Source organism: Platalea leucorodia (assembly GCF_965183815.1).
Source record: "Platalea leucorodia genome assembly, chromosome: 24".
NCBI classification, from domain to species: Eukaryota; Metazoa; Chordata; class Aves; order Pelecaniformes; family Threskiornithidae; genus Platalea; species Platalea leucorodia.
Window position 1 is genome coordinate 2,957,839 of NC_138846.1, and position 24,734 is coordinate 2,982,572.

The 24,734-nt window shown below is 60.6% G+C and overlaps 2 protein-coding genes across 6 annotated transcripts in view; both read left to right on the forward strand.

The window, feature by feature from the left end:
* The first annotated feature begins 509 nt into the window (after positions 1-509).
* On the forward strand, positions 510-8,896 carry PSMD4 (proteasome 26S subunit ubiquitin receptor, non-ATPase 4). Of its 5 annotated transcripts, XM_082333067.1 has the most exons (11): positions 835-906; positions 3,013-3,153; positions 3,869-3,983; positions 4,618-4,704; positions 5,492-5,560; positions 5,909-6,124; positions 6,220-6,328; positions 6,769-6,900; positions 7,102-7,169; positions 7,274-7,467; positions 8,612-8,896. In XM_082333067.1, exons 1-10 carry the CDS (start codon positions 881-883, stop codon positions 7,439-7,441), a joined length of 1,131 nt encoding a protein of 376 aa, XP_082189193.1. In that variant the 5' UTR covers positions 835-880; the 3' UTR covers positions 7,442-7,467; positions 8,612-8,896. The 5 variants fall into 5 exon arrangements, with proteins under 5 accessions (XP_082189194.1, XP_082189193.1, XP_082189192.1 ...); XM_082333068.1 differs by lacking the exons at positions 835-906; positions 8,612-8,896 and adding an exon at positions 510-591 and having other exon boundaries at positions 7,274-7,468; XM_082333066.1 differs by lacking the exon at positions 8,612-8,896 and having other exon boundaries at positions 7,274-7,468.
* A 144-nt stretch (positions 8,897-9,040) lies between these two features.
* ZNF687 (zinc finger protein 687) overlaps positions 9,041-24,734 on the forward strand; it is a 28,924-nt gene continuing 13,230 nt past the window's right edge. The window contains 1 exon segment of the mRNA XM_082332772.1: positions 9,041-9,165. The gene's annotated coding sequence lies outside the window, so the exon portion shown is untranslated.

Genomic DNA, 24,734 nt, shown 5'->3' on the forward strand with positions numbered 1-24,734 from the left:
GTCCCCCTCCCCGTCCCCGGCTCCCTCCAGCAGGTTCCACTTTATAGCTGAAGTAACTGTCTATATTAGACACTCCTTCCTTGCCTTCCCTCCTAACCCATACTTGCTTTTGTTTCTTATTATTTTTTTTTTTTTACCAGGAGGGAAGAAAAGCAAGTCTCAGTTTTTTTCATGATTTAATATTTATGAAGCTGTATTTAAGTGTTGGGTGGTATTTTTTTTTTCCTTTTCCTGGGGATAGCTGTTCAGCGAGGTGGGGGGTGGCGTTTATATATCGACCTCTGCTTTGTAATGGGTTTTCGGAACCGCTTCGTTTTTCGTGTGCGCGTGTTTCCGAGCGGCGGGCTGTCGTGTCTCGTCGAACACCCCAGCGGCTCTTCTCCAGCGCGGGGAGGGGACCTCGCTTCCCCCGCCACGCCGGGAGGAGCCGTGACCTCCGGATCGACGCCGGGATGGAGCGCTGGGACGGAGCGCGGATGGAAGCCTCCTCTCCGCCATCGCCGTTGCGTCGCCCTTGTCCTTTCGGCTGTGTAACGCTTGTGGCCTCGTCCGCTGTTGGACCCACGCTGTCTCTTGGACGCGCAATACACGGTGTGCTGCTGAACCCACCGCCCGCCTGTCTTCTGTCCGGGGGGCCGGGGGCGGCGGGGGGCCGCGGGGGCGGCGGGGGGAGCGGGCGGTCCCCGGGGCGCCCGAGGCCGGGCCTCTGCCGGGCGGCCGCCGCCATCGCGGCCTGCCCGGGACTACAGCTCCCAGCGTGCTCCGCGCCCGCCGCCACTCACCTCACAAGACGGGAAGCGGCGATTGGCCGGTAGCGTAGAGCCAATCGGCGGGCGCCTTGTTTGGCCGGATCCGGGCCGGTCTGAGGGAAGGAGGCAAGATGGTTCTGGAGAGCACCATGGTGTGGTGAGCGGGCGGGCCGGGCCGCGGCGGGGGCTCCCCTCGCCCGCCGCCCTCTCCCTCCGCCCCGCAGCCCCCGCCGAGCCCCGGGCCCCGGCCGGGGCCGCCGCCGGGTTTCCCTGAGTCATCCCGGGCGGCGGCGGGGCCGGGCCCGGGCCGCGGGGGGAGGCAGGGCCCGAGGGGGCTGGGGGCGTTGGGACAGGACGAGGCGTGCGGGGAGGCTGAGGAGAGAATGGGGTTGGGGGGGAGATGGGGCTTGGGGGGGGCGGCGGGGGGAGAGGACGGTTGGGGTGGGTCAAGGCGGTGGTGAGGGTGTTGGGTGGCCGCGGAGAGGCTGGGTGAAGGCAGGAGACGGTGAGGCTGGGGGCTGCCACGGAAAGGGGGGGGAGTGGGACAGGCTGGGGTGAGGAGGGGTCTGGCGGTGAGGAAGGCTCCTGGCTGGGGGGTGAGGAGGCAGGAGCAGGGCGAAGGGGCTCCTGTAGGCGCTGACGAGGTGCGGGGCAGAGAGGGGCGCTTGGTGGGCAGAGGAGACCCCGGTGACGGGGCAGCCGCCGCCGTGGGCTCTGGTGTGACGCGGTGCCAGGCGATGCTGCAACGGCAAACTGGGATCGCGTCCCAGCGGAGGAGAGCCGGGGCGCGGAGCCGGACAGCGCGGCCCTGGCCCTGCCGCCCGAAGCGGGTCGGCCGCTGGGGCTCGGGGCCTGGCCCGGGCGTGCTGGGCCGGGGCTCGGTGGCCCTGCCCGAAGCAGCCGTCATCCCTTATTATTGCTCGGTTCAGTGTTGAGGTAAGAGAGCTTTGTCCCTGGGTGCCGAACGCAGCCGGGGCTGGAAGCAGAGACGAACTTTGATGTGTCGTTATTATCACAGCAGCTACAGTCCTGGTCTTTTTTGGTTTTGGTGTTTAAGAAGGCTACAATAGAGAAAACCAGTGAAATCTGTCTGGGTTCTGTTGTGTCCTTGGCTCTCTACGTGGTCCTGCAGCTGTTTGGATAAAGATGTTGCCGTAACCTGACTCGCTGGCCATATATCAAAGTCCTTGGTGTTTTCTCTGGGTAGCTCTTTGCTTACTCACGTTTAAGGGCATTAAACCGTGTCGCTGCTGCTTGTGTTGTTCTGGAGAGCGGGAGGAATTCCCTCTTACTCCGGGAATAGTAAGCTGCAGTTAGGAAAGCCTTGGCCAGGTCGCTTCATGTCTTTGTGCCCGAGATGAAGTTTGGCCACTGCCGCCTCCTTGCTCCCCAGCTCGCGACGGGGTATTTGGTGTGGGCCAGAGGAGAGGTGGCCCAGCACGAGCCCAAGCACAGTCACAGGTAGTTCTTTTTCCAGGAGAAACCTTTCCCCTGGTGTTAAAACTAAGAAATTCTGGCAGTACTCCTCACGGAAGTCTTAATTTGCGGCCAGAATAAACTCTCAAGCTGTTATTTAACTCGTCCTCCTTCCCAGGGTCGCTTTGCTGAAGGCTGGTGTAAGAGAAGGGCTTTTTCTGCCTGCTCTGTGCTATATTTAATAGCCGACGGAGAGGAGGGTAGGGATTTAATTACAGCGATGTCGTGATGTGGCTGCTGCTGTTAGACGCTGCGGGGCACTGTTGCCCATGCACTGTGCGGTTCGTGGAGGCCCTGACACCCACCGCGGGTGTAGGATGCTAAAGCCGGGCTGTGGGGCTCGGGGGTTCGGTTTGTCACCGTGTCGCTTCGAGGAGGGCACCGCGCCGGTGGAGCAGAAAACCCCACGGTGGCGATGAGCGCAGAGCTTTGTACTTTACCAAGGAGCGAGTGGTGTCTCTTGGCTTTTTTTTTTGTTGTGGAGATGGAAGAAGGCATCGAGGAGACGTGGGTCTGAGGCTGCGTCTGGCCACAGTCACCTCTTGCGCTCTTCAGTGAGGAGTGGGAGCTTCCAGCTCCGGGCCGGCGTTTGTCCTGTGACCCACGGGTCGGTTCTGACCTGAAAACTCAGGGAAACGCAGAGACGACTCGTCCCTCTGCCCCGGGAAACGTCCGTGTCCTGCTGCCTGTCCCCAGCTGTGTGACCTTAGGTGTGCTGTCCTGGAAAGCACGTTCTGGGCATAAACCTCAACTGTTTGACAAGCTGATGCCCTTCTCTGTGTTTCAGCGTTGACAACAGCGAGTACATGAGGAATGGAGACTTCTTACCCACTCGCCTGCAAGCCCAGCAAGATGCTGTCAACATTGTGTGCCACTCGAAAACCCGCAGTAACCCCGAGAACAACGTGGGGCTCATCACCTTAGCCAAGTACGCCCGGGGAGGGAGCTGGCCTCGGGGCCACTGCTCCTGGCAAGCAGGCGGTGACACCGAGGAGCGGCTGGGGGGACCCGGGAGAGAGCGCGGGGACGAGGAGCAGGGCAGTGTTGCAAAATGGGGCGGCAATAGCACCGTCTAAAAGCAAACCAGTTCTTCTGGGAGGACTGGTATGAGAACACCCAGTTCCTGACTGGTCTCTAGCTTGTTGGGCTCGCTCCTGCTATGCCAGGATACGTTACAGAGGCTTTTCTCTCTCGGGAGCTCCCTGCCAGACCCATCCTTTTGTGGCCTTGTGTCCCAAAGGGTGGCAAACAAGGGCTGAACTGTCACTGCCGCTCCCGGGCGGCCCCAGGGGAGTCGTTCCTCCGTTCTCCTGACGTCTGTAGGACTTTAGTGCCTCCGTGAGCTCCCTCTTAGCCAGAGTCGATTAAAATTGGCCAGTGGGCTGAAGGTGGCTGGGGCAGGGGACAGACACACACAAGCCTTCAGGCAGACAGATTGCTTCGGGTTTTTTGGGAAACTAGGCTGAAAGTCTTGCTCCCTGTACGCACCGACCCCCCAGAGCCAAGTGCTGGCAGAGTCTTGGAGCGGGCACCGGCTGCAGGCTGAGCACGGGGGGGCTTCTCTTACCCCTGTAGCAGATAAAGGGTTTTGCAAAGAAATCCTCAAAGAGGAGGTCGCCAGCGTAAGTGTGTTTGTGTTGCAGTAACTGTGAAGTGTTGACCACGCTCACTCCAGACACGGGCCGGATCCTTTCAAAGCTACACACGGTGCAACCCAAAGGGAAAATTACCTTTTGCACAGGGATCAGAGTTGCTCACGTAAGTGGTCTTGTTGCTTCCTCACGAGTGAGTCCGCGCCTTTCTCTGTAATTCCTTCTGCCTTAGTGCGTCCTGGTAAATTACCTGTCCTGTTGATGGCTTGGATACGGGAAATCTTGTTCTCTTCCTGCCTGTACAGCTGAGCCATGCTGGGCAAATAATTTTAGTTTTGCCTCAGTCTCCCTATCTGCAAAATGCAGTTGAAACCTCCTTTATAAAATCCAACGTAAAAGCTCGGAAGTTTAACAGTCCGGTCCTGGTTTGCTTCGGAGGAACCTGGCAGCTGCTTTGCAGAAGCCCAGCCGAGCTGCGTGGCCCTTCCCACCTGAGGAGAGCAGCCCCCAGGCGAGGGCGTCCCCCGGGAGGTGGCCAGCCTTTTGTCCCGTTTTCCTGCTCGGTCCCAGACTCTCTCTGCCCACAAACTGCTCCCAGCTGAGTCACGACCACCAGCAGACGGGAGGCCCCTGAGACATGCCTGCTTGTAGACAGCTCGGTGAAGCTTGCTACTGAAAAGTCTCTCCTGGCGTTGAGCCTAAGTTCTCCTGCGTAACAGGAAAAGTATCGGGGGTGACTGCTGGCCACCCCTTTTTCCTGGGAATTGCTCCTTAAGTACAATATGACTTCTGTTTTGAAGCTGGCTTTGAAACATCGCCAAGGCAAGAACCACAAGATGCGAATCATCGCCTTCGTTGGGAGCCCTGTAGAAGACAACGAGAAAGATGTGAGTAACGGCTAAAGGAAAAAATGTCGGGTCAGCTCCGCGCTCTACTTTGAACCATAAATCGGGTTTATTGTTTGCTCCCTGCTCTGTATCGAACGTAAGGCTGAGCTGCTTGGGCAGGGCGGTTCTCAGCTAGGAGGAGAGGGAGGGAGAGGGAGGGCCGGATCCCTGGGCACAGCGCGGCCTGAGCCACGGACGGGGATCCGGATCTCCCACCATTTTGTGTAGGATTGCATCCCTCCCCCGGTTCAGGGGGCTCCCGAGGGAGCTCGTGCCATGTCCCGCGCCTCCTGGCTTGTGGCTGTCACCGAGACCGCTTTGGGCTTTTCGCCTGAGGAGCCGGGGGAGGGAATCTGTGTCCCTGAGCAGAATTAGCGCGCTCAGCCTTTGGGAGATGCCGTTCTGTTGGCACTTAAAATAACAGAAGCGAAGTTACTCCGGTTGTCCTGGGTCTCTTTGAAGAACAGGTCAGAAACGTGAGGAGCTGCTGCCTGTCCCAGGCTCTCGCTGTCCCCGTCGATGGGGACGGTTACTCGCTTCGGCAGGGACAGCTCCCTCGCTTGTGCCACCTCGCAGCACCTCGGGCACCGTGCGGTAGCGCCTGTCCCTCCTGGAGAGCTGAAATGCCTCAGACCTTTTCCTGCTGCGAGGGCTTGAAACTGGGAAGCTGACGTGGGGCTTTGTGCCTCCAGGGCTGAACCCTAGGTGCTGCTGTCTGGTTCCTGATGAGCTGAGCATGGGTAAGAGCCAAAATCCAAGCTAATGCCGTGGTGTCTCCTTATTGCAGCTGGTGAAGCTGGCAAAGCGTCTTAAGAAAGAGAAAGTCAACGTTGACATCATCAATTTTGGAGAAGAGGTGAGACTTCTGCCGTGTTTCTGGCATAAGACCCAAGGCCGGATTTTGTATCCTTTCCAGAGCCCTTACTCGGGCGCGCGAGGATACAAACAGTTCTCTGAGCCTTCAGAAGGTCTCTTCAGCAGCTGCCCCGGTGTAGATGCTAACGTGGGGAGCTTCCCTCCGGGAAGACGCCTCTCCCGTTTCGCTGCAGGCGGCGTGAAATGCTTTCCGTCCTGATGGCGACAGCGGAGCTCTTGGCTCCCCACAGCGCGGGAGACGCTGGGTGTGCGGAGCAGCCGGCCGGCCCTGCCGCAGAGCTGAGCAGCCAGGCGAAGCTCTGGTCCCAGCCTTTCTCTTTGGCCCTAGGAAGCCAACACGGACAAGCTGACTGCCTTCATTAACACCTTGAACGGCAAGGATGGCACCGGCTCCCACCTGGTGACGGTGCCGCCGGGGCCGAGCCTGGCCGATGCCCTCATCAGCTCCCCCATCCTGGCCGGGGAAGGAGGGGCCATGCTGGGCCTCGGCGCCAGCGACTTCGAGTTCGGCGTGGACCCCAGCGCGGACCCGGAGCTGGCTCTGGTGAGCGATGGGGCGGCTGTGGGCGGCTGCGGGCGCCGGGCTCACCCGCCTGGGCTCTGCCGCGCTCAGCTCCCTGCCTGGCCCCATCTCCGCAGGCTCTGCGCGTCTCCATGGAGGAGCAGAGGCAGCGGCAAGAGGAGGAGGCCAGGAGGGCTGCGGCCGCCTCTGCGGCTGAGGCTGGGATCGCGGCCACTGGCGGGGACGGTAAGGAGCTGGGCAGGGAATAAAGCCGGCAGGGCCGGGCAGGACGTCCCCCGGGGAGGGTGTCCGGTCAGCGTGCGGGCTCCCGGCAGCGGTCACTGCTGCGAGACTGCCCGACGCTGCGGGAAGCGTCTCTGTTCGTGGCGGGGCCCTTGTGCGCAGCCTGGCAGCTCCCAGAGCCGCCGGGCTGCGAGGCGAGAGGCGGTTTCTGCCCCCGAATGTCGGAGGGAGGCGGTTTCACTGCAGCCTGCTGGGGAGCTACCCCTGCTTCCGCTGAAACTCCCGAGCGGCGGCGGACCCGCTCCTGTCCCGAGTGCCGCGGGGAGCGGCTCTGCTCCGCTCCCCTTCCCCAGCGCGGCCCTGCGTGCGAGAGGGGACGGGGCTCGCGTGCGCTGCGGGGCGGCCGCCTCGCTGCTCTCTGAGGGTGGGCTTTGTCTGCGCAGATTCGGACGATGCTCTGCTGAAGATGACGATAACTCAGCAGGAGTTTGGCCGGGCCGGGCTGCCCGACCTCAGCAGCATGACGGAGGAGGAGCAGATCGCCTACGCCATGCAGATGTCGCTGCAGGGAGCGGGTGAGCGCCCGGGGCCGGTTCCCGGCCGTTTCCAAAGGGAAAGCCGAGGCGCAGCCCCTCTGCCTCCGGGGCTGGAGCCGCCGTGTCCCGCAGCGGGGCAGGGTCCACGCTGGCGGGGTGGGTGCGAGGGTCGCTGCTGCGAGCCGCGGGGGGTGCGGGTGTGTAAACCCTCTGTCCTCAGCTGTCCCTCTGCTCCGGCAGAGTTCGCCCAGGCGGAGGCGGCAGAGGTGGACAGCAGCACGGCCATGGATACCTCCGAACCCGCTAAGGTGAGGTTTTGCCCTCCCGGGAGGGGATCCCCTCCCATCCCTCTCCCCCGGGGAGGAAGAGGGGGCACCCAGCCTGTCCCCAACTCCTCTCCCTCTGCCCGCAGGAGGAGGACGACTACGACGTGATGCAGGACCCCGAGTTCCTGCAGAGCGTGCTGGAGAACCTGCCGGGCGTGGACCCCAACAATGAGGCCATCCGCAACGCCATGGGCTCCCTGGCCTCGCAGGCCGCCAAGGAGAGCAAGGACAAGAAGGAGGAGGAGAAGAAGTGAGGGGGCTGGGGCTCGCTGCCGCGGGGGTGAGTGGCCACCTGCCCGCGGGGCCGGGGGTCCTGCTGTAAGGGGCAATAAAGGCTTTCCAGGGGGGTCGCTGCCTGACGCCTCGGTGGGGATCGGCCCACGCCCCTCCCGGGGCCCCCGGACTCCCCTGTACTGGGGGAACTGGGCCCCTAGAATCCCCTGTACTGGGGGGAACTGGGCCCCTGGAATCCCCTGTACTGGGGGGAACTGGGCCCCTGGAATCCCCTGTACTGGGAGAACTGGGCCCCTAGAATCCCCTGTACTGGGGGGAACTGGGCCCCTAGAATCCCCTGTACTGGGGGGAACTGGGCCCCTGGAATCCCCTGTACTGGGAGAACTGGGCTCCTAGAATCCCCTGTACTGGGGGAACTGGGCCCCTAGAATCCCCTGTACTGGGAGAACTGAGCTCCCAGAATCCCCTGCGCTGGGGGAACTGGGCCCTGACTCTCCTATACTGGAGGGGACTGGGCCCCCGGAATCCTCTGTACTGGGAGGAGCTGGGCCGCGGGTTTCCCCCGTACTGGGAGGAACTGGGCCCCCGGAGTCCCCTGCCCTGGGGGAGCCGGGCCCCGGCTCCGCCCTGGGCGCCCCCTGCACACGTGTCTGGGGGCGGGGCTTGGGCAGGCCCCGCCCCCCTCCCGGCAGCTCCCAGCGCCCCCCGCGGCTGCCCGCCGGATGTTTACCGGGAGGCCGGAGGGGGTGGGCCTTGGTGGTTGATAAGCAGCGGAGCCAGCCAATCAGCGAGGGGGTGGTGTGGATGCTGTCAGTTCAGGGGGCTGGGGAGGCGGCCAATGGGGTGGGGAGGAGAGCCGGGGAGGGCGGGATTTTTTTCTTGAGTGGCGGCAAGGCCGTTCAATGGGTGGCGTGGCTTTGTCATGGCGGGCTGGCGGGCGGGTCAGCCAATGGGGGAGCAAAGAGGCAGGGGCGTGCCTTGAGTGACAGGGCTCTTCACCAACGGGGTTGAGTCGTGTGTATCACGTGCCGGACGGAGGTGGGCGGGGCAGGCAACGGAGCCCCCTTCCTGAGTGACAGCGTTGCCAGCAAATGTGAGAAGATGGTGGAATCTCTTCTGACAGCTTCCGACCAATGGGGCTGGCGGGGGGGCGGGCCTTGGCGTTGAGTGGCAGGTCTCTCGCTCAATAGGAAAACAACAGCTGGGAGACGCCCTGATGGACATTCCCTGTGGCCAATAGCTGCGAGAATCCGTGCTTGAAGGACTGCCTCGCTTGACCAATGGAAAGCGGGAGGAGGCGGGCTGGCTTGATGAACAAAGCCTGTAGCCAATAAGCAGCGAGGCTGCCCCGTGGGCGAGCCAGCGCCAAGCACCAATAGGAAGCGCGGCAGCGGGGTGGGCGGGGCCCATGCTTTGAATGGCACCCCCGCCCCCCAATGAGCACACCCCGCGGGAGGCGGGCTCCAGCCGCGGAGTTGTCGTCCGCTCCGCCAACGGCGAGTGCGAACAGCCGCGACCACCCGAGAGCGACGGCGGCGCTGGCCAATCGGAGCGCGCGCGGCGGCGACTGGCGGGCGGCGCCACCAATGGCGCGGCGCTAGGCAGGGGGGCGGGAGCGCGGCGCGCGAGCGGCCGGCGGCGGAGGGCGGGGGGCGCGATCCAAGCAGGAAGTGGCTGAGGAGAAGCGGCCGCCGCGGAGGGGCCTGGGCCGGAGCCGGCCGCCCCCCGCCCGCAGCAGCAGCAGGTACCGGAGCCCCGGGCCTCGCAGGGCCCCGGGGGGGCGCGGGGGCGCGGCTCGGAGGGCGCGGGGCCTGGAGGGGGAGGCCCCGGTTGGAGGGGGCCGCGAGGCCTGGGGAGGGGGTGACCGTCCTGGCCCGCTCCCCGCTCGGGGCTGGGGGCAGGGAGAGCCGTCCCCCGTCCCCGCTCGGGGCGTGGGGCGGCGGTGGCGGCCGGCCCCTCCCCTCCCGGCCTCGGGGTGGGGTCACGGCCGTCCCCTTGCCCCTGCGGGGCGTGGGGGGCATCCGCGCTCCTCCGGGCGCTGGGGGCTGGCACCGGCTGCCCCCACCCCGCCGGGCCTGGGGGGAGCGTAACCGCCGTTCCCTCTGGGGACCGGGGCTGGGGGAGCGGCCGTGTTCCCCTGCCCCTGCCGGGGGGCTGAGCGCATCCCCCCCGGCCTGAGGGGTTTTTGGGGGGGGGGGGCGCTGGTCGTGGCTCCCCTCTGCCTCTGGGGCGCCTGGTCGCGTCCCCCGCCCCGCCCAGCAGCGTCGGGGCTGACGGTGCCCCCCTGCGTCTCCTGGGGAGCCTGGGCTTGTGTGTCCCCCCCCCCGGCCTCCCTGGGAACGGGGGGGTCTGGCCACGCTGCCCCGTGGTGAGGGGCAGGGCGAGACCTCCCGTCGCTGGGGGGGTGTTCGTGTGCCCCCACAGCTGCCGGGGGCCTGGTCCCGGCTCCCCCTCCCCAGCTCTGGGATTTGGGACTGTTGTCCTTCCCTTCCCGAGCTCCTGGGCCTGAGCTCCTTCCTCCTCCTCCTGCCCTGGGGGGCTGGGGGGGCAGCCGTCCCCCTCCAGCACAGGGCTCGGGGAGGGGCTGGCAGGGGTCCTCCCCGTTCTTCAGCTGCAACATCTCTTGCAAATAAAGTGGTGTCTTGTTTTGGGGCACCCGTTCCTGGGGGGATTTTCTTGCTCCTCCAGTTCTTGAGGAGTGGCTGTGTGAACAAGGAGCCGGTCGGGCTTTGGGCCCTCTGGATCCTCTCCGGTCTCTCCAGGTACCGGTGCCCGAGGATGGTGTTCGAGAACGGCGCGTGTGGGTCTCTTATCGCACCCCAACGGCCTGGGAAGAACAGTGCTGCGGCTGCCGAGTGGTTTAGGGTTTTGGGAGGAGGGAATCTCGCTATTACACTGGTTTGGGTGGGGGAAGAGAACACGGGAGGTGTGGAGCGGATCCTGTCGCAGCCTCGGTAACGCAGCCTGTGTGTTTTCAGAAGAAAAAGCGGGTCCTGTTACAGCCGTCTGCCCGTTCGGGGGTGGCTGGGAGGAATCGGGAAGCTCTCCAGGAGGGCCCGCTGCGGTTCCAGATGCGGGAGACGGCTCGTGGAGAGGCGGGCACTGTCCTGATGCAGTGTCCAGGTCCTCCCTGGCTTCCCACAGGGAAGAAACTGGGAATAGCAAAGGCTGACGGCAGGTTCTCGCTGTCGCTTCTCGAGGTGCCCAGCGAGGCTCGGGGGACGCTGGCCCACTTTGGGCAGCGAGGTGGCCCTGGGCTGGGAGCGATTCCTGAAGTCCGGAGGAGGAGGCGGCCAAGGGGCCGGGAGCGGGCCTTCTGCAGGGAAGCCGAGCGTTGCAGCGAGGCTGTTGCTTGTGGGTCTCGGCCGCTTCGTTAGGAGCCTCCTGGTTTTTGGTTTGTGAGAGTGGGTTGGTAGTAAGAACGTGTTGTTTTTCTTTCAAACCCAGTTTCTTTTCCCTCTTCTCCTCCTGTTTCTGGGTCTCGGCCCCTGTAAAGTCCCTTAATTCCTCGCCGCCGGTGTCAGCGCGTGATCGGGTAGCGGGCAGCCCTTGGGGGCTGTGGTTACCTTCCCACAATTAGTTTAATTCCAAGAGACTTCCCTAGAAGGTGAGCGGGGAAGTTTGATAGCCTCCACGCTTAGGTTTTAAGCGGTGCGTTAGGAACTGAGCCTTGTTTGTGGAAACAGCTGCCTCAAAGGATGTATTTTTAGTGTGTCTGAGGAGGAAAAAAAATGCGTCACCCCACATGTGGCTGCGCTGGCGTTAGCAGAGGCGGGAGGGCTGGCGGGGTGCTTCCCAAAGCCTCTCTGAGCCTGAGCTTTGCTGGGCAGGGTCCGAGGGAGGAGCAGCAGGAGGACTGGCCAGCCCCGCCAGCCCTTTTACTCCTGGTGTTAATCCCGTAGCCTGGTCTGGGCAAGGGGGCCCTGATTCCCCATAGGGAAATCCGTGCAGAAGTGCAAGGCTGCGGCAGTCGGAGAGAGGTGGTGCCGGCGTGGAGGTAGCTCAGGATCTGCTGTGATGACCAACAGCGCCCCGAGCTCTCATCATCTTGCAGCAATCACGTTTGTCTCTGGTTTTCTGGGCTTATTCCACCCCGATTAGGTTCTCCTGGGTCTAATCCCTCCTCCTGCTAACACATGATTGCCGCCTGCAAGATATTGTCTAGGGCTTTAATTTATTTGTACCATCAAGTACCTAAGCGCACATCGGGGTACCATAAAAATAATAACGCGCTAATAGCGAGCGAGCGCAGTTATGGCGCGGGGCCGTCGTAGTGTGTGACGGGAGCGAGGGAACTCGGTGTTCCCTTCCTTTTGGCATCCTACGTGGCAGATTTTCTATTTATAATGCTCGAATAAACGGGGCGTCCTGGCTGAGTTTAGAAACTTTGCGTTGTAAAACCCAGTGTGATGAAACACCACAAAACCCGCTGGGATGGAGATAACCGGTAACTGCTCATCACGACGTGGAAACGATCCCAGGTGAGGGGAGTGTCGTTAGGCTGAACGCCTGGGAGATCCTGGTCAGTCTTCCATGAAATGTCTGCCTGGAGCCACCAAGCCCTTGTCTGCGTACACCAGTGTGGATCCTGGTCATACTGGTAAATCTGGGAACAAAAACCTCCCCGCGTTGACATTGAGGCTGCTTTATGCCGATCATGGCTACAAAAACGCCTGCCAGTGTTTAAAAAATTTTTCAGGCCGGCCAAATTGTCGGGATTTCTGGATCTCGTCCACCACTTGTTTGTTTTGATATCTCCAGAAGTTAGCAGATGGCGGAGACTTAATTCTGTTAAACGTATGGGAATTTAATCCCCGACCAGCCTCCGGTCAGGATGCGTCGTCTCTGCGTGGCAGCTGGGAGCTTGGGAGCGGGCTGCCGGGCTCCTCTCCGTGGCTTTGCACCCGATTACGGGGATGGGGGGACGGGGAAGAACTGGATTTCCTGCTTCCTTCCCTGATGAAGCACCTTTTTTTTTGCTCGGATTCAGTGCAATCTGTGAGCTAGCTATTCATATCCCGGCAGGGGGAATCTGTGGTTGCTGCGTGTTGGTGAGAGACCGTCTCCTCCTCCCTCCCTTCGCAGCTGATTTTAGATTCGCCTCTTGCTTTTAAAGACTCACTCGCTGTCGCAAAACCCCCTGAAAGATGAAAACGATGTTTCAGCGGTGGTACCTGCCGGTTCTGGGTCTGACGCCAGCCCTTTCTTTTTATTTCCCTCTAAATGTTATTCTCTCCTGGTTTTCTTTCTGCTGATCTGTCGGAGGGAGATCTGGGGTGGTTTTGTTCTTGCCACGTGTGATCCAAACAGCAGGGAGGGATCCCCAAGAAGCCACGTTAGGTGGACGGAGCAAGGGTGCGGAACAAAGGGAGCACATTTCTTTTAATTACTTTAATTACAGCAGTCATAAATCTGTCTTATTAAAAAAAAAAAAAAAGAGGGTTCAAACTCTTCCCAACCAGGATCTTCAGACTGAAAGCGGCAGAGTTGTTCCCTGCGCGTGAGCCGGGCCCGTCCCGCTCGGCTCTGCGGCCCTGAGGAGCTCCAGCCCCTGCCCAGGGCCTTTGGAGATGATGCTTGAAAGGACGGGGCAGCGCGGGCTGAGGGGTGCCGCTCCCTTGTCCGGAGGATTGACGTGCTCCGGAGAATAACGTTTTGGTTTTGTTTTTCCCTGGGGATGTCTGTACGGGACTAATGCCAAGGCCTCCCCGTGCCCATCCTCCAGCAAATAATTCAGCCTCCCTACTTCAAGCCTCCTGGAAACTGGAGGCAGCGGGCAGACTGCAGCCGGGGAGGCTGCGTGGCTGGAAATCCTCTTTTTGAGCGGCGAGGGGGAGGTTTTTTTGATGAGGAGAAAATATATTTTCTTCCTTATTAAATTTTAAAGCGGGGACGATTGGGATGCGTGAAATAGGAGGCAGCGTTTAAAAAGGAGAGGAAAATACCACTGCTGGGCAGAGATCTTTGTCCCTCGGCCTCCCCCGGCAGAACGGGGCTGGGTCGCGTCGGATGCTCCGGGAACACAGGCGCCTTGTTCGCGGCGGCAGAGCTTTAGCTGGCGAGCCCTTTTGCACAGATACAGCTTATATCGTTTATTTATAGAAATAGATGTATGCTGCCTGACCAAAATAAGTCGTGCTAATGCAAAAATACTCCTTTTTTTTTCAGTTGCTGGCCTTGTTTGTTGGTCTGGAGTAGGATTTTGGTGCTCTTTGCTCCCTCTCCCACGGTTTTTTACCCCACGCCGAGCGAGTTCTGCCAGCAGAAGCTGTAGGTGTGCCTGGGCTGGGTCCGGGCACAAGGGCGGCCTCTGCTCCAGGTTTGGAGGCTGGGATTTGCCAAGGCGTTTGCATCATCGCAGCTAGTTCTGGCGGGGGATAATTTCTCCCCGTTGATACGGTCGGAGGCATCCGAGCGAGGTGTGTTTGCGTTGCCGTGCCGGCGGACAGGGCCGGGGTGCTTTGCCGCACCGGCTTAGCCGCTCGGTGCAACTCCCGTGCAAACGCCGGGCCTTGTGCCGTCACCAGCTGCCTGCCCGCTCGCTCTCCCGTAGGAAATGGAGCCGGGAAGGGGTTTTCAAGCGGCGCTCCTCCTCCTTGAGCTGAACGAAACGGCGCTGGCTGGCTTGTGCAGGCACGCAGCTCGCCAGCCGGTTCAGCCGAGGCGTTTGCAGCCCTTGGTTTTGGGGAACGGCTGCTGCAGTGAGCTGCAGCAATCGTGGACGTGCTTATTCCAGATCAAGGATGAGAAGGGCCTGCCTGTTCCTCTCGGGAACTGATCCCGCCGTTGCTGCTCTCCTGGCCAGCAGAGACGGCTCTGCCATGCCGTGCGGGAAAAATGCAGGCAGTGGGATTGCCGTGGCCGTTCAGAAAACCGCTGCCAGCACCCTATGTTTCTCCTCTGCTCCTGCTTGACCTGCAGAAACATCCAGCTCGCTCGGCTCCGGTGCGAGTCCGGTGGTTGGGCGTGCGGGGAGGAAGGGACGGCGGGCCCTGGTGAAGCTGCTGCGGGAGGGAGATGATGCCTGGAGCCAGGGAGATGCCCGGAGCCAGGGAGATGCCCAGAGGCAGTTCCCAGAGCCCCGGAGATGCCTGGAGCCCTGGAGATGCCCAGAGGCAGTTCCCAGAGCCCCAGGGAGATGCCCAGGCCTGGGGAGATGCCCGGAGCCAGGGAGATGCCCAGAGGCAGTGCCCGAGCCCCGGAGATGCCCAGGCCGGGCTCGGGGCTGGCCCTGCCCGGTTTAGATGTTAATGCACCCGTTTAGATGGTAATGCGGAGGGACGGCTGGGCAGAGCACAATGGAGCACACAACATGCGCATAATGGCTGAAGTTTTAATCCCCTGCTGCCGCCTGGAGCAGGGAAAACAATGCGGAGGGTTTCAAATGGCCCATCGAGCGCCCTGGCAGAGTATTATTTTCTACCTGGTACCCCAGAGAGCCTTTTCATGTGCTAGAAGCAAAGAAAAAAGGAAAGGGGGAAGGAAGGAAGGAAGGAAGGACGGACAGAGAGAGCGAGCCCTTTCCCCAAGGCATGTCAGCAGCAGGGCACAGGCTCTGCTTGGGGCAAGGCAGCGTGTCTCCCTGAGAGGCAGTAGATTTCATTGGGAAAAATTAATAATTAAACTCTTGGAGCGCCTTAAAGTGACCATCCTCTCCCCGTCTGTCAGCGAGCTGATAGCCAGGCTTGGCGAGAGCCACCGAGCATCCCGCCGTGCCACCTTCTCCGTGTGTGGTATCCGGGCCGTGCCGCACGGATCGGAGCTCGGGGAGCACGCCGGCGGTCTGCCGGCTGCCGTGGCAGAGCAGGTTCAGCGGCTGAGGTCTCGGCGGGAGAGAGGGGGCCTGCCGCAGCAGACCCCCCGAAACCATCCGAGCAGGGCAGCTTGGGCTGGGAGGGACGGAGGTGCCCTGCCCAGAGCTCACTGAAAATGGAGGAACAGGATCCGAGGAGAAGAGTATCTGGGAGCAGCCCCTGTGCCGAGGGAGCGTTTTGTTCCGGCAGAAGCTGAATTGGTGCAGCTGGAGGTGTTGGAGGGCACGGACTGGAAGCAGATAGCCAGCGAGTCAGCTGTGAGCGTCGGCTGTCCAGGCAGAGCCCGTGCTCGTGTTTGGAGGCTGCGATACCCGCCTGGCTTCCCTCAAAACCAGGGGCCGTTCTTTCCCACCTTGGTAACAGCTGCTGGGAGTCGATTGAAAACGGGCGTGCTGGGATCGACTGAAATTGAATCCGGATTGAATCACGCCACCCCTTGGCCGTGAGATGGGACACGCCAGGAAGCATGGCTGCGGGCTGCTCCGTACAGACCAGCCCTTGTGGGACAGGTTGTCGGATCATCGCCCGCAGGAGCCGTTTCAGCAGCAGTGTTTGCCATTATTTTGGGTATCCAAGCACGTTCATGTTCAATAAATGACCAAAAAAAAGCCTGAAGTGGTGGAGCAAACTCTGCCGGGATCATGTCATCGTCGTCTCTTTTCTTTCCCTTATATCGGGCAGCCACGGCTGCCTTTGGGTCAGCCTTTGCGGCTGGAAACACACTGGGATGCTGCGGAAGCTGCTCTGGGCATCCCAAAACACCCCCGGCCCCAAAGGCTGCGCGGGGGCCACGTCTGCCGGGGCGTGTGGCGCCTGCAAGCAGATAAACCCTGCCCTCCCGCCATGGCCAGCGTTATTTGCTGCTTGACACGGGGGGAGACGACCCCCCGGGGAGGGGGCGGCCGTCACGCCCCGAGCACACGGGTGTTTCTCGGTGCAGACTTTGTTCCTGGCGGTGCCGAGTGCCTGGATTTTGTACCAGTAGCGTTTTGCACTTTGCCGTCCCGAGGCCATAATTGCTCAAGCCCCCGCCAGCCGCTCCTCCAGCATCGTTTCCCCTTCTGAGCGTGTGCTAAAAATGTTTCTTTTGGGGGTGATCTTTTCCTTGTTTGGTCTGAACCGGGAGGTGCGAGCTCTTTTTTTGGAAAGCCTGAAGCAAAGGTCTCTCCCCCGCGCTCTCGGTAAATCAAGCGGAGCTGGGCATTTGGGAGAAAACGATACTGTTGGCTAGCAATAACCCTGGAAAACAGCTGAACAAAGAGTTGGCCGTGGCAGGTGGAGGCCCCGCTGGGCAGGAGAGCGGCTCGGGCTCTGCGAGAAATGAGACCGAGTTAGCTCCCGAGCAAGGAACGGGCCTCTGCGATCCAGCGGGATCTGCTGATGCCTCCGTGCCGCCGGCCGGGTGAAGGGGAGGACCCGGAGCGCCCGTTCCCGCTGTGCTGCTTGCGCCGTTGGGTGGCTTTGGTTAGCTCTGGGTTTCTAAACTGGGGACAACTGGTCTTTAGACCTCCCTTCGGTGCTCTTTTCCCGCGTGCTTTGAGCCTAGCACCCATCGGAGGGTTTCTGCTTGGGTCCGAGTGGACGCCGGGCTGCAGACAGCAGGTTCCCTGCGGGAAAAAGGGAAACTGAGCTCCCAAAGCCGGGAACCTCAGGTCTGGTGTGTGTGTTTCCCTCGGAGCAGGAGGAGCTTGGGGGATTTGGCACGGAGATGACGGCTTATGAAACTCCCCAGGCGCTGCCTTGCTTTGTCGTGAGCTTCCCTCCTCGATGCCTGCTTCGAACCCAGCTGTCGAAGCTTCGGCAGCCCCGTTACGGTGGAGAAGGGGGGGCCGGCCAGCTCGGGCCTCTGGGTGCGTCCGGGGTCTGACTCGGACCTTCCCCCCATCGCGAGATCTCGAAGAATCCTAAACCCAGAGACGCTGCGCCTTTTGCCTCACTCTGTCCTTCGGAGGGGCCGGAGGGGCCGCGCTCCCCCGTCAGATAATTTTTTCTCTCTCTAACGTCTCTCCCCTGCGGTTCCTGATGCGTTTCAAAGCCCCACGGCGTCCTTGGGGCGCCCTGATCTTACAAATGGTGAAGCGCAGGGATTCTTGCTCCCTTTTCCCCTGCGTGGCGGGTCCAAGTCTGGCCAAGCTCAGGGGACTGCCGAGGCCGCTGCTTCAGCAAACGCAGACCCCTCTCTGTCCCGGAGCTCCCTGGAAAGGGCCGGGACACGCGTCTGGAGACAGGGAAGAGCCTCTCCAGGAATACTGAGGATTTTGCTTTGGGTTTCAAGTGGAGGGAAGGATGCAAACGCTGCCGGGGAGGCTGAGAAACCTGGTTTGATGCCGCAGAGCCCCGGGCACCCCGTAGTCGCCGCTGTTTCTTGCAGCCCCCGTCTCTCCCGCACCCTGCCCTGCCCGTGCGGATGGCAGCAGCGGGGAGGCCGAGCCGCCGAGTTTCTGGATGGCGGCGCTGGCAGATGGCAGGGGAAGGGGGGGCCGCTCCGGCCGCCAGCCGCTGCGCTGGGGGGCAAGGCGTCGGGGAGGGACCCCTCCGGCTCCCATCGCCACTGCCCGCGGAGCCGCCAGCGGTTGCCGTTAGACCGTCGCCGTACCCAGAGCCGCGCTCCCCAAGTGCCAGGGGGGCAGAGGAGTTCGGCGCTGGGTAATTTTAGTTATTTCGCTCTTTTTTTCCCTCCCAGCCTCCCCTCCCACTGCAGCCGTCCCCGCTGAGCCCTGACCTCATGATGTCATGCTGGGAGTAGGACGTGTTGCTGGTTCTTGTTTAACCAGCCTGCCTTTCTATCATTTTCCCCCTCTCCTACACGTGAAACCTGAGACCACTCTCTGTCCCTTCCCCCCCCTTTTTTTCTCTTTTCCTCCCTCTCGGCTCCATCCAGAAGCTCCTTCCCATCAGGTCAGTACCGGGCTCCGGTCCCTGGCACAGCGGCTGCCTCTCCGGAAACGCAATGGGGACGGCGTTTGCAAATCGTGTCGCTAAAGGCTCGCTAGATAAGCAAATTCTTAGGAGATCAGGAGGCAGAGAGAGGAATCTCGCGTGCTGGCAAGGGGCTGGGTGCTGTGATTTGGAAATAGGCTGCGCGGGTTTGGACGATGATTACGGAGCAAGCGGGTGCGAGTGGGAGCAGGGGCGTGTCATCGAGGTGATGGCCGGGGGACTTCGTGGATCGCTTGAGGGGTAGATGCTGCATGGGGAGGGGTGGAAAAGCATTTGGGGTCGCGGAGGAGCGTGGGACAAGTGCAAGGGACGGGCACGAGCAGGGGCTGCCGGGTGCAGAAACCCCATTAAGGCTCCGTGAGGGCTGGGGACGTGGGGGTGCCGGTTCCCGGCGTGGTCTGTTCCCCAAATTGCTTTGCTGCCCTTGCTGCTTCTCCTCTTTGCCTGCTTCCTTCATCCCAAAAAGCAGGAGGTAATATTTCCTCCCTGATAAGGAGGAGAAAAGGGGGGCGTGGGAGATTTAATTCCATATCTGTGGATCCAAAGATTTTAATTTTGGATCCACGGACATGGAATGAAATAAAGACATTTAATGTGGAAGAGCCGTTCTTAATGTTAACCTTTGTTTCTCTTCTGACCTGTGTTATCTCTTCCGAAGCTTGGCTGAATCCCTTCTGCCTTTTACATTAGCAAAACTAATTATAGTTCTGGAAAGTAGTGAGGGGCGGCTAACGAACATTGAAGTTGGAGAATCTGTCTGGCACCAGAAGGTGGTTCCCAGAGCAGCCGGCCCGGGAGGGGCCTGTGCAGAAGCGAAGAAAGCGGAGAGGGGAAGGATGTAGCTCCAACAGGTACGGGGTTCCAGCGGGGCGGGATCCACTGGTGGCAGAATGAGTCCTGACGTGACGGGAGATGGTCCTGGGACGGGTGCTGGTCCGGCTCCGTTGGCGTGGCGTTCACATCACCCCGTGCCTCAGTTTCCTCACGTGTAACAGGGAGCAGGGGCTAAAACCCAACTTCGTCAAGAGCATGAGCTCGTTAGGACGTTACCCGTAGGCCAGATCTCGCTTAGGAGGGAAATGGTGTTTGGAGATGGAGAGAAAACCAAAGTCCTCTCGCAGGTTCAGGGTACGGTTTTCTGCTGGGCTGGCAGCAGCACAGCCTGGGTTTTCCCAGCAAGCAATCCTTCCGGGTGATTCCTTAATAGCTTGCTGTCAGACTAATAATATCTCTTAAATCCTTTCATTTCTGAAACCTCGTTTACTTTTTAGCCTCAATTTGGACAGTAAAATGACACCGTTCTGCGTCACTTGAGAAATACCAAGTTGGTTTCAGCGTCTTACGGGGGGAAAGGGCTCTGACTGCCTGCTTTCAGGAAATTCTGCTTTTTGGAGATACCCTGTTCGGAGCAGGGCGCTGTGTGTGTTGCAGGGAGAAACTTAACTTAAACCATTTAAACAAACCCCGCTCATTTTGAAGTGGCTTTCTACTAGAAAGCCATGGCTGCTCGTACCAACTCGCGCAAAACTTGTCGAAACCACGCTTCTAGTCCCAAGACAAAGGAAAGCTGCGCGTTTATCTCGCACCATCTCTCGACCACGAAATCCGGGCATCGTCTCTGCAGTGCTCCGGGCTCTGCTCCCGGCTGCGCTTTCTTTGACGAGTTGCAGGGCTGCGGGGAAGGCAAGGCGAGGCAAGGCTGCGGCGCTGCCGCTTGATCCGCGCCGGGGCAGATGCCGCCGATCCCGTCCCTCCCTGGCACCGGCTGCGAGCCGCATCAACCCTTAACGTGGCCGTTTCGTGGGAGCGCGGCGGCGGGAGGAGCTGCCCCTGGAGAGGAGGGAAGGGGAACAGATGAACGCTGGCCGCTGCGTGAATCACCGAGAGCGGGGCTACCGCGGGCTTTTCTTTCCTCCTCTTCACCAGTTGCCGGTAACAGGGGGCTGGGGAGGATTTGGAGAGCAAAGGGAGGCGCTGAAATGGAGAAAAGCTGCACCAGGTGCTACGAGTTTATTACTTGGGGAATTTGCCCCCGTCCTCCCCCCGCAAGGTCCTCTGAAGATTGTCTGTGAGGTCTCTGCCGGGGAGTGAGATTGTATAACGCCCCGCGCTCGTTCGGCTCGTTACAAACAGTTGTTCTCACCGGTGACGTCTCCTCTGCACAAAGGCTGGGCCTTTTTAGCAGGGGATCATTTTAAAATAGCTCCCAGAGCCCCGGGAGGACAGGAGAGGCAGCGATCCGCTCGGCTCCCTGCTGGCCCGGTGAACCTGTCCTTATTATTTTGTGTTTTGCAGATACCCGCAGCGGAGATTTGTTTTTCTCCAGGGCTCCCTGGGCGCTGGCAGCCCGAGGGAGGCCACCGGCTCGAGGCCCGGGAGCAGCGTCACGGGGACAGGTTTGTCAAAGGTTTCCTCTGTGCCTCGGAAGCTAATCCCGCCTGTCACGTGGTGCCGGGAGCGCAGCCGTTCCCGCTGGCCTCGGACGCGGCGGCAGCAGGCAGGGCAGCAGGCAGGGCCGCAGGCCCCCCGCGCGCGCGTAGGCAGGGGCGGGCGGCGCGGGGTTAAACCCGGCTTAACTTTGTTCCAAAGTCGGGTTTCGGAGGGTAATTTTTCTTCTTGTTTTGGTGCAAACTTGCTGGCGGGCAGCAAGTCCCTGCGAGGGTCAGGAAGGGAAACAGGAAAAGCAGCTTTTAAAAATAGCAGGCCCTTGAAATAGTCCCAGCGTTCGGCCTCTTTTGTCTGAACCACTCCGGCTGCTCCGGAGCGGCCCCCGCTCGCCGCACCGGCTGGTAGGCCAGGCTCGGCGGCAGGCGGCCGGAGGGCCGGTGCTTCCGCAGATGGTGCCTGCTGCTCCTGGGCCAAAAAAGCGCGGTGGGAAGCCTTTCGGGTGCTCTGGGCGTCGAGGGTGAGTGCGCAGTCCTCCGTGCCCCTGCCAAACCCCGGGCTGAGCGGCGTTTCGGAGCCCCTTGCTTGCGAGGGCTGGCGTGGCTGCGGCTTCAGTTGGAAAGCGGATCTCAAAAACCATGTGAGCGCTTTAAGGGCTGCGTGGTGCGCGCAGCCGGACGGTTTCCAAGGGCAGGATCCTTTGAATGTGTTTTAACGTGACCCGGTACGGGACCAGCGTAGGAACGTGGTGTGGAGATGGAGAATTGCCTCTGGTTTGGTGTGCGGAGGAGGACGGGGAGTGGCGGTGGGCGAGCGGTCGTTCGAGCTCGGGCGTGAGCAGAGCTGCTGCTTTGGGGGGGTTTTAAGCAGGAGGAGTCTGGGGAAAGGAGAGCAGCGTCGTCTCCACACGTGCTGTGGCCAGCTTTGGTGTCGGCGTCCTTCTGAAACGGGGAGCGGGGCAACCCCCCTCCTAATGCACAAATAAGCTTTTCTGTTGAGGGAGGCTTGGCTGCCGGAGAGGAGATTTTTAACAACATTTTGTCTTTTTGTGGTAGACTAAATAAGTAAATGAGCCATAAAAATAACAGTTGTGTTTCAGCAGTTGCTCATTGTCGTATTATTTTAGCTGTGAGCCTCATTAACTTCTGGGGGGCTTGCAGTGGTTCCCCTCAACCGGGCCGATTCGGGGTCTGCGTCTCGGCAGTGCTGCGATGGGGCTGGGGCCGGGGTAAGCTGCGGGCCAGCTTTTCTGCGTTGCTCATACGAGCTCGGCATTGGTTTGTCTGGGCCTCACCTGTGAGGGTCTCTCTCGGGTGGGGGATAATCTGCTGGTGGGAAACACCTGCGCTCTCGCACCACCGCATTTGCTAGAGCGGTGCTCGGGTTGCTGCAGGTCTCTGGACTCGGACCTGGAAAGTGGAATCTCCTCTTCCTCACGGTTGTTCTTCCAAAGCTTGTGGGTTTTTATTGTCTTTGCTGTGCCGTGGAGGGCAGCAACCCAAGACCTGCCTCTTGCCCAGCCTCCTGCTCTCCTGAAAGGCAGAAACCCGAACCTCGCAGCAGAGCGTTAGCAGAACTGCTTCCTCTTCCTGCCGGGGACCAGCTAAAACGCGTCCCCGCTGCGTCGCAGCCGGACCCTGCTACATCCCAGGTACCTGCGCTTCTTTAATAAGCGTGCTGGGCTGCTGGTTGCAGTCCCCGCGCCCAGTGTACGTCCCGTGTAGGATGGGACAGCGGTGACACGACTGACCCCGGAGCAAAGCTGCGCTGCGAGGGCTGCGCCCTCCCTGTGCAGCCGCGCTGGACGCCGGGGACGGTTTTGTGAACAGCAGACTAATGCGAAACTGTCTCCTTCTGCCTGAAACTGAAAGCCGGGTGATTATTGGTGTGATTTGCTAGGGTTTGTGTGTGTGTATATTCATTATGCAAATAATGGCTGTGGCTGCCCTGCTTGTCAACTCTAGCCCCGTCTCTCCAGCCTTGTGCTTTGCTGGAGGAAGGACTGGTCTCAGCATAGCGTTGATGATTTCAGTTCAAAACCCCGTGTAACCTTGGGGTGACTTGTAGAGAGGTGACGTCTGGCATTCCTGACCTTAGGAGTCACCTACCGAAAGGCTATGGCTCGCGGGCATGAGGCGGCCGGGCTGGCAGCCTGGTTGGGGTGGGAAGGGGGTCTCCGGGGAAGAAAGGGGATCTTTGGGGTGGAAAAGGGACGCGAGTAGCTCCGTGGTTTTGGACTCAGCACCCTGCGCCGACTTGCTTCTCTGGCCAGGGATTTGGGTTACCCAGCTCAGCCTCCTTGCTGATCCCGGGACGTGTCCGGCTCCCAGCGGCACGTGGCTCCGTCGCCGTGTGCCGTCTCCCGGCAGGGCAGCAGGCAGTGCCGGCTATGTGGCGTGGCCCCGGTCTGTACGCGGCGCAGAGGTGCACGGCCCTGCCTTGTGTTTTCCATCAGGGTAACCATCTCCGTGGGGTGTTTTTCGGGGTGATCCTGTGCCCCATGCGCTTTGATGTGTTTTTGGTAGTAGGCAGGATCGCAGAGTGGGGGCTTTCAGATGTGGAGTCTGCTGGCCTCTAATTTAGAGCCGGGGCTGTGATGTTCAGGGCAGGCTGGCAAACAAGTTTGGCAACCTTCTGGTCCGCAGCTCTTCCACGTCAAATCCAGATTGGATTTTGGGATCTTTTCCACAGATGGGTTTGGATCTCTGACTCTTTCTCTCCCCCGGGCCGCGGTTTGCCAAGCTGTGAAGCCAGGGGACCAGTGACCACCGTGCTGAGGGACGACCAGACCGGCTCTGAGCTGCGCGACCGCGGACGGCTCCTGCCGGTGCTTCGGAGGCAGCCTGCGTGCGGAGGGCTTGTGCACGGCGGGACGCCGTTGGTCCCAGCTGAGAGCTGTTTCCACGCGAAGCTGGTGCTTGCTGCAAACTTTTCTTTTTCTGTGAGGCAAGACAGTTAACACCACTTAGCCAGTAAGGTTAAAAATACCCTTCCCTTCCCCCTCGCTGGCTGTGTTTCGCCTAAGAAAAATAGTTCTTTTGCCTAAGAAAATAGTTGTGTTTTGAGCTACCAAAATAACTCCCCATGTCAGCCTGGTGGAGTTCGAGGTGGAGCTGGGCTCTTCCCATCTCCGCTGTCTCCTTTTTGATAGGAGTTACTGACTCAAGACCACGACTCTTCCATCAGAAGGGGCTGAATGAAAGATCTTAGACTTGGGATTTCTAAGAACACCACCAAAAAACCCCTTCTGGGGCAGAGACCTTCTGGTTAACACCAAACAAGGAGAAATACTCAGGTAATCGATCCTGCGCAGGACTCCTGCAAGGAGGAGCCTCCCTTTCGGTGGGAAGCCATCACTTGAAGAGCATCTCTGAGAGCCTGGAAGTGAGAACGGTTCGTAAATGACTTCGTTCCTGCCTCAAAGCTGTGAGCTTTTAAAAAAGAGTCACAGGATCCAGAATCGGTTTTGCTTTTAAAGGCAGAGATGCTAAAGGAGGGTGTGGTTGGCCAAGACAAAGGTAGGGTGCTTAAAGGCAAGAAAGGGCAGAACCTTTTCAGTGAGGGGCTGGGAAGGAAACGCTTAACAAAACCAGTGGGATGTATTTCAAACCCATCGGTGAGCAAAGAGAAATCAGGTGCTGTGGGTTCCCTCTTTCCTCTCCCCATCGGGGACCCTGATAAAAATGAATTAAGGGTTTACGGCAGAGCAGGTTTTGAGCACAAAATAAAAGTAATAAGCCAGGCCGAGCACTGGGCTGGTCCTTTGTGGCAAAAGCACACGAGAGCACTCCATTTCCCATAATCGATGGCGAGAGGAGCCGGTGGTGATGCCATCGGAGATGGCAGCGACCTCTTTGTGCCCGGAGCCGGGCCGCCGCGGGCAGTCCTGCCTTTGCCAGCGTCTCCGGGCTCTGCTCAGCCCAGCGGAGGTTCACCCTCTTACTGGCGTTCGCTCCTGCGTCCTCCTGCCCAGGAGAGAAGCTGCTCTTGGCAGCTCTGCGGTTTTAGCCCTGGTGTCTCGGGGCGGTGTGGTGGGGGATGTGTGCCCTGCAGGAGGTGCTGGGGGTGCAGCAAGGCTGGCTCCTCACGTCGCTTGTGAGCCATCCCTTGGCACGGGGAAAAGCAATACCGAGCCTGAAGACGGATCCGTCCTCATCCCCAGCCTTCAGGCTCC

Excerpts from the sequence above, each read along its gene's own strand:
- PSMD4 (XM_082333067.1), top strand. The coding sequence starts at position 881 with ATGGTTCTGGAGAGCACCATGGTGTG. Across the intron at positions 3,154-3,868 it reads GGGCTCATCACCTTAGCCAA|TAACTGTGAAGTGTTGACCA; the intron begins GTACGCCCGGGG and ends TTTGTGTTGCAG. Across the intron at positions 6,329-6,768 it reads CGCGGCCACTGGCGGGGACG|ATTCGGACGATGCTCTGCTG; the intron begins GTAAGGAGCTGG and ends TTGTCTGCGCAG.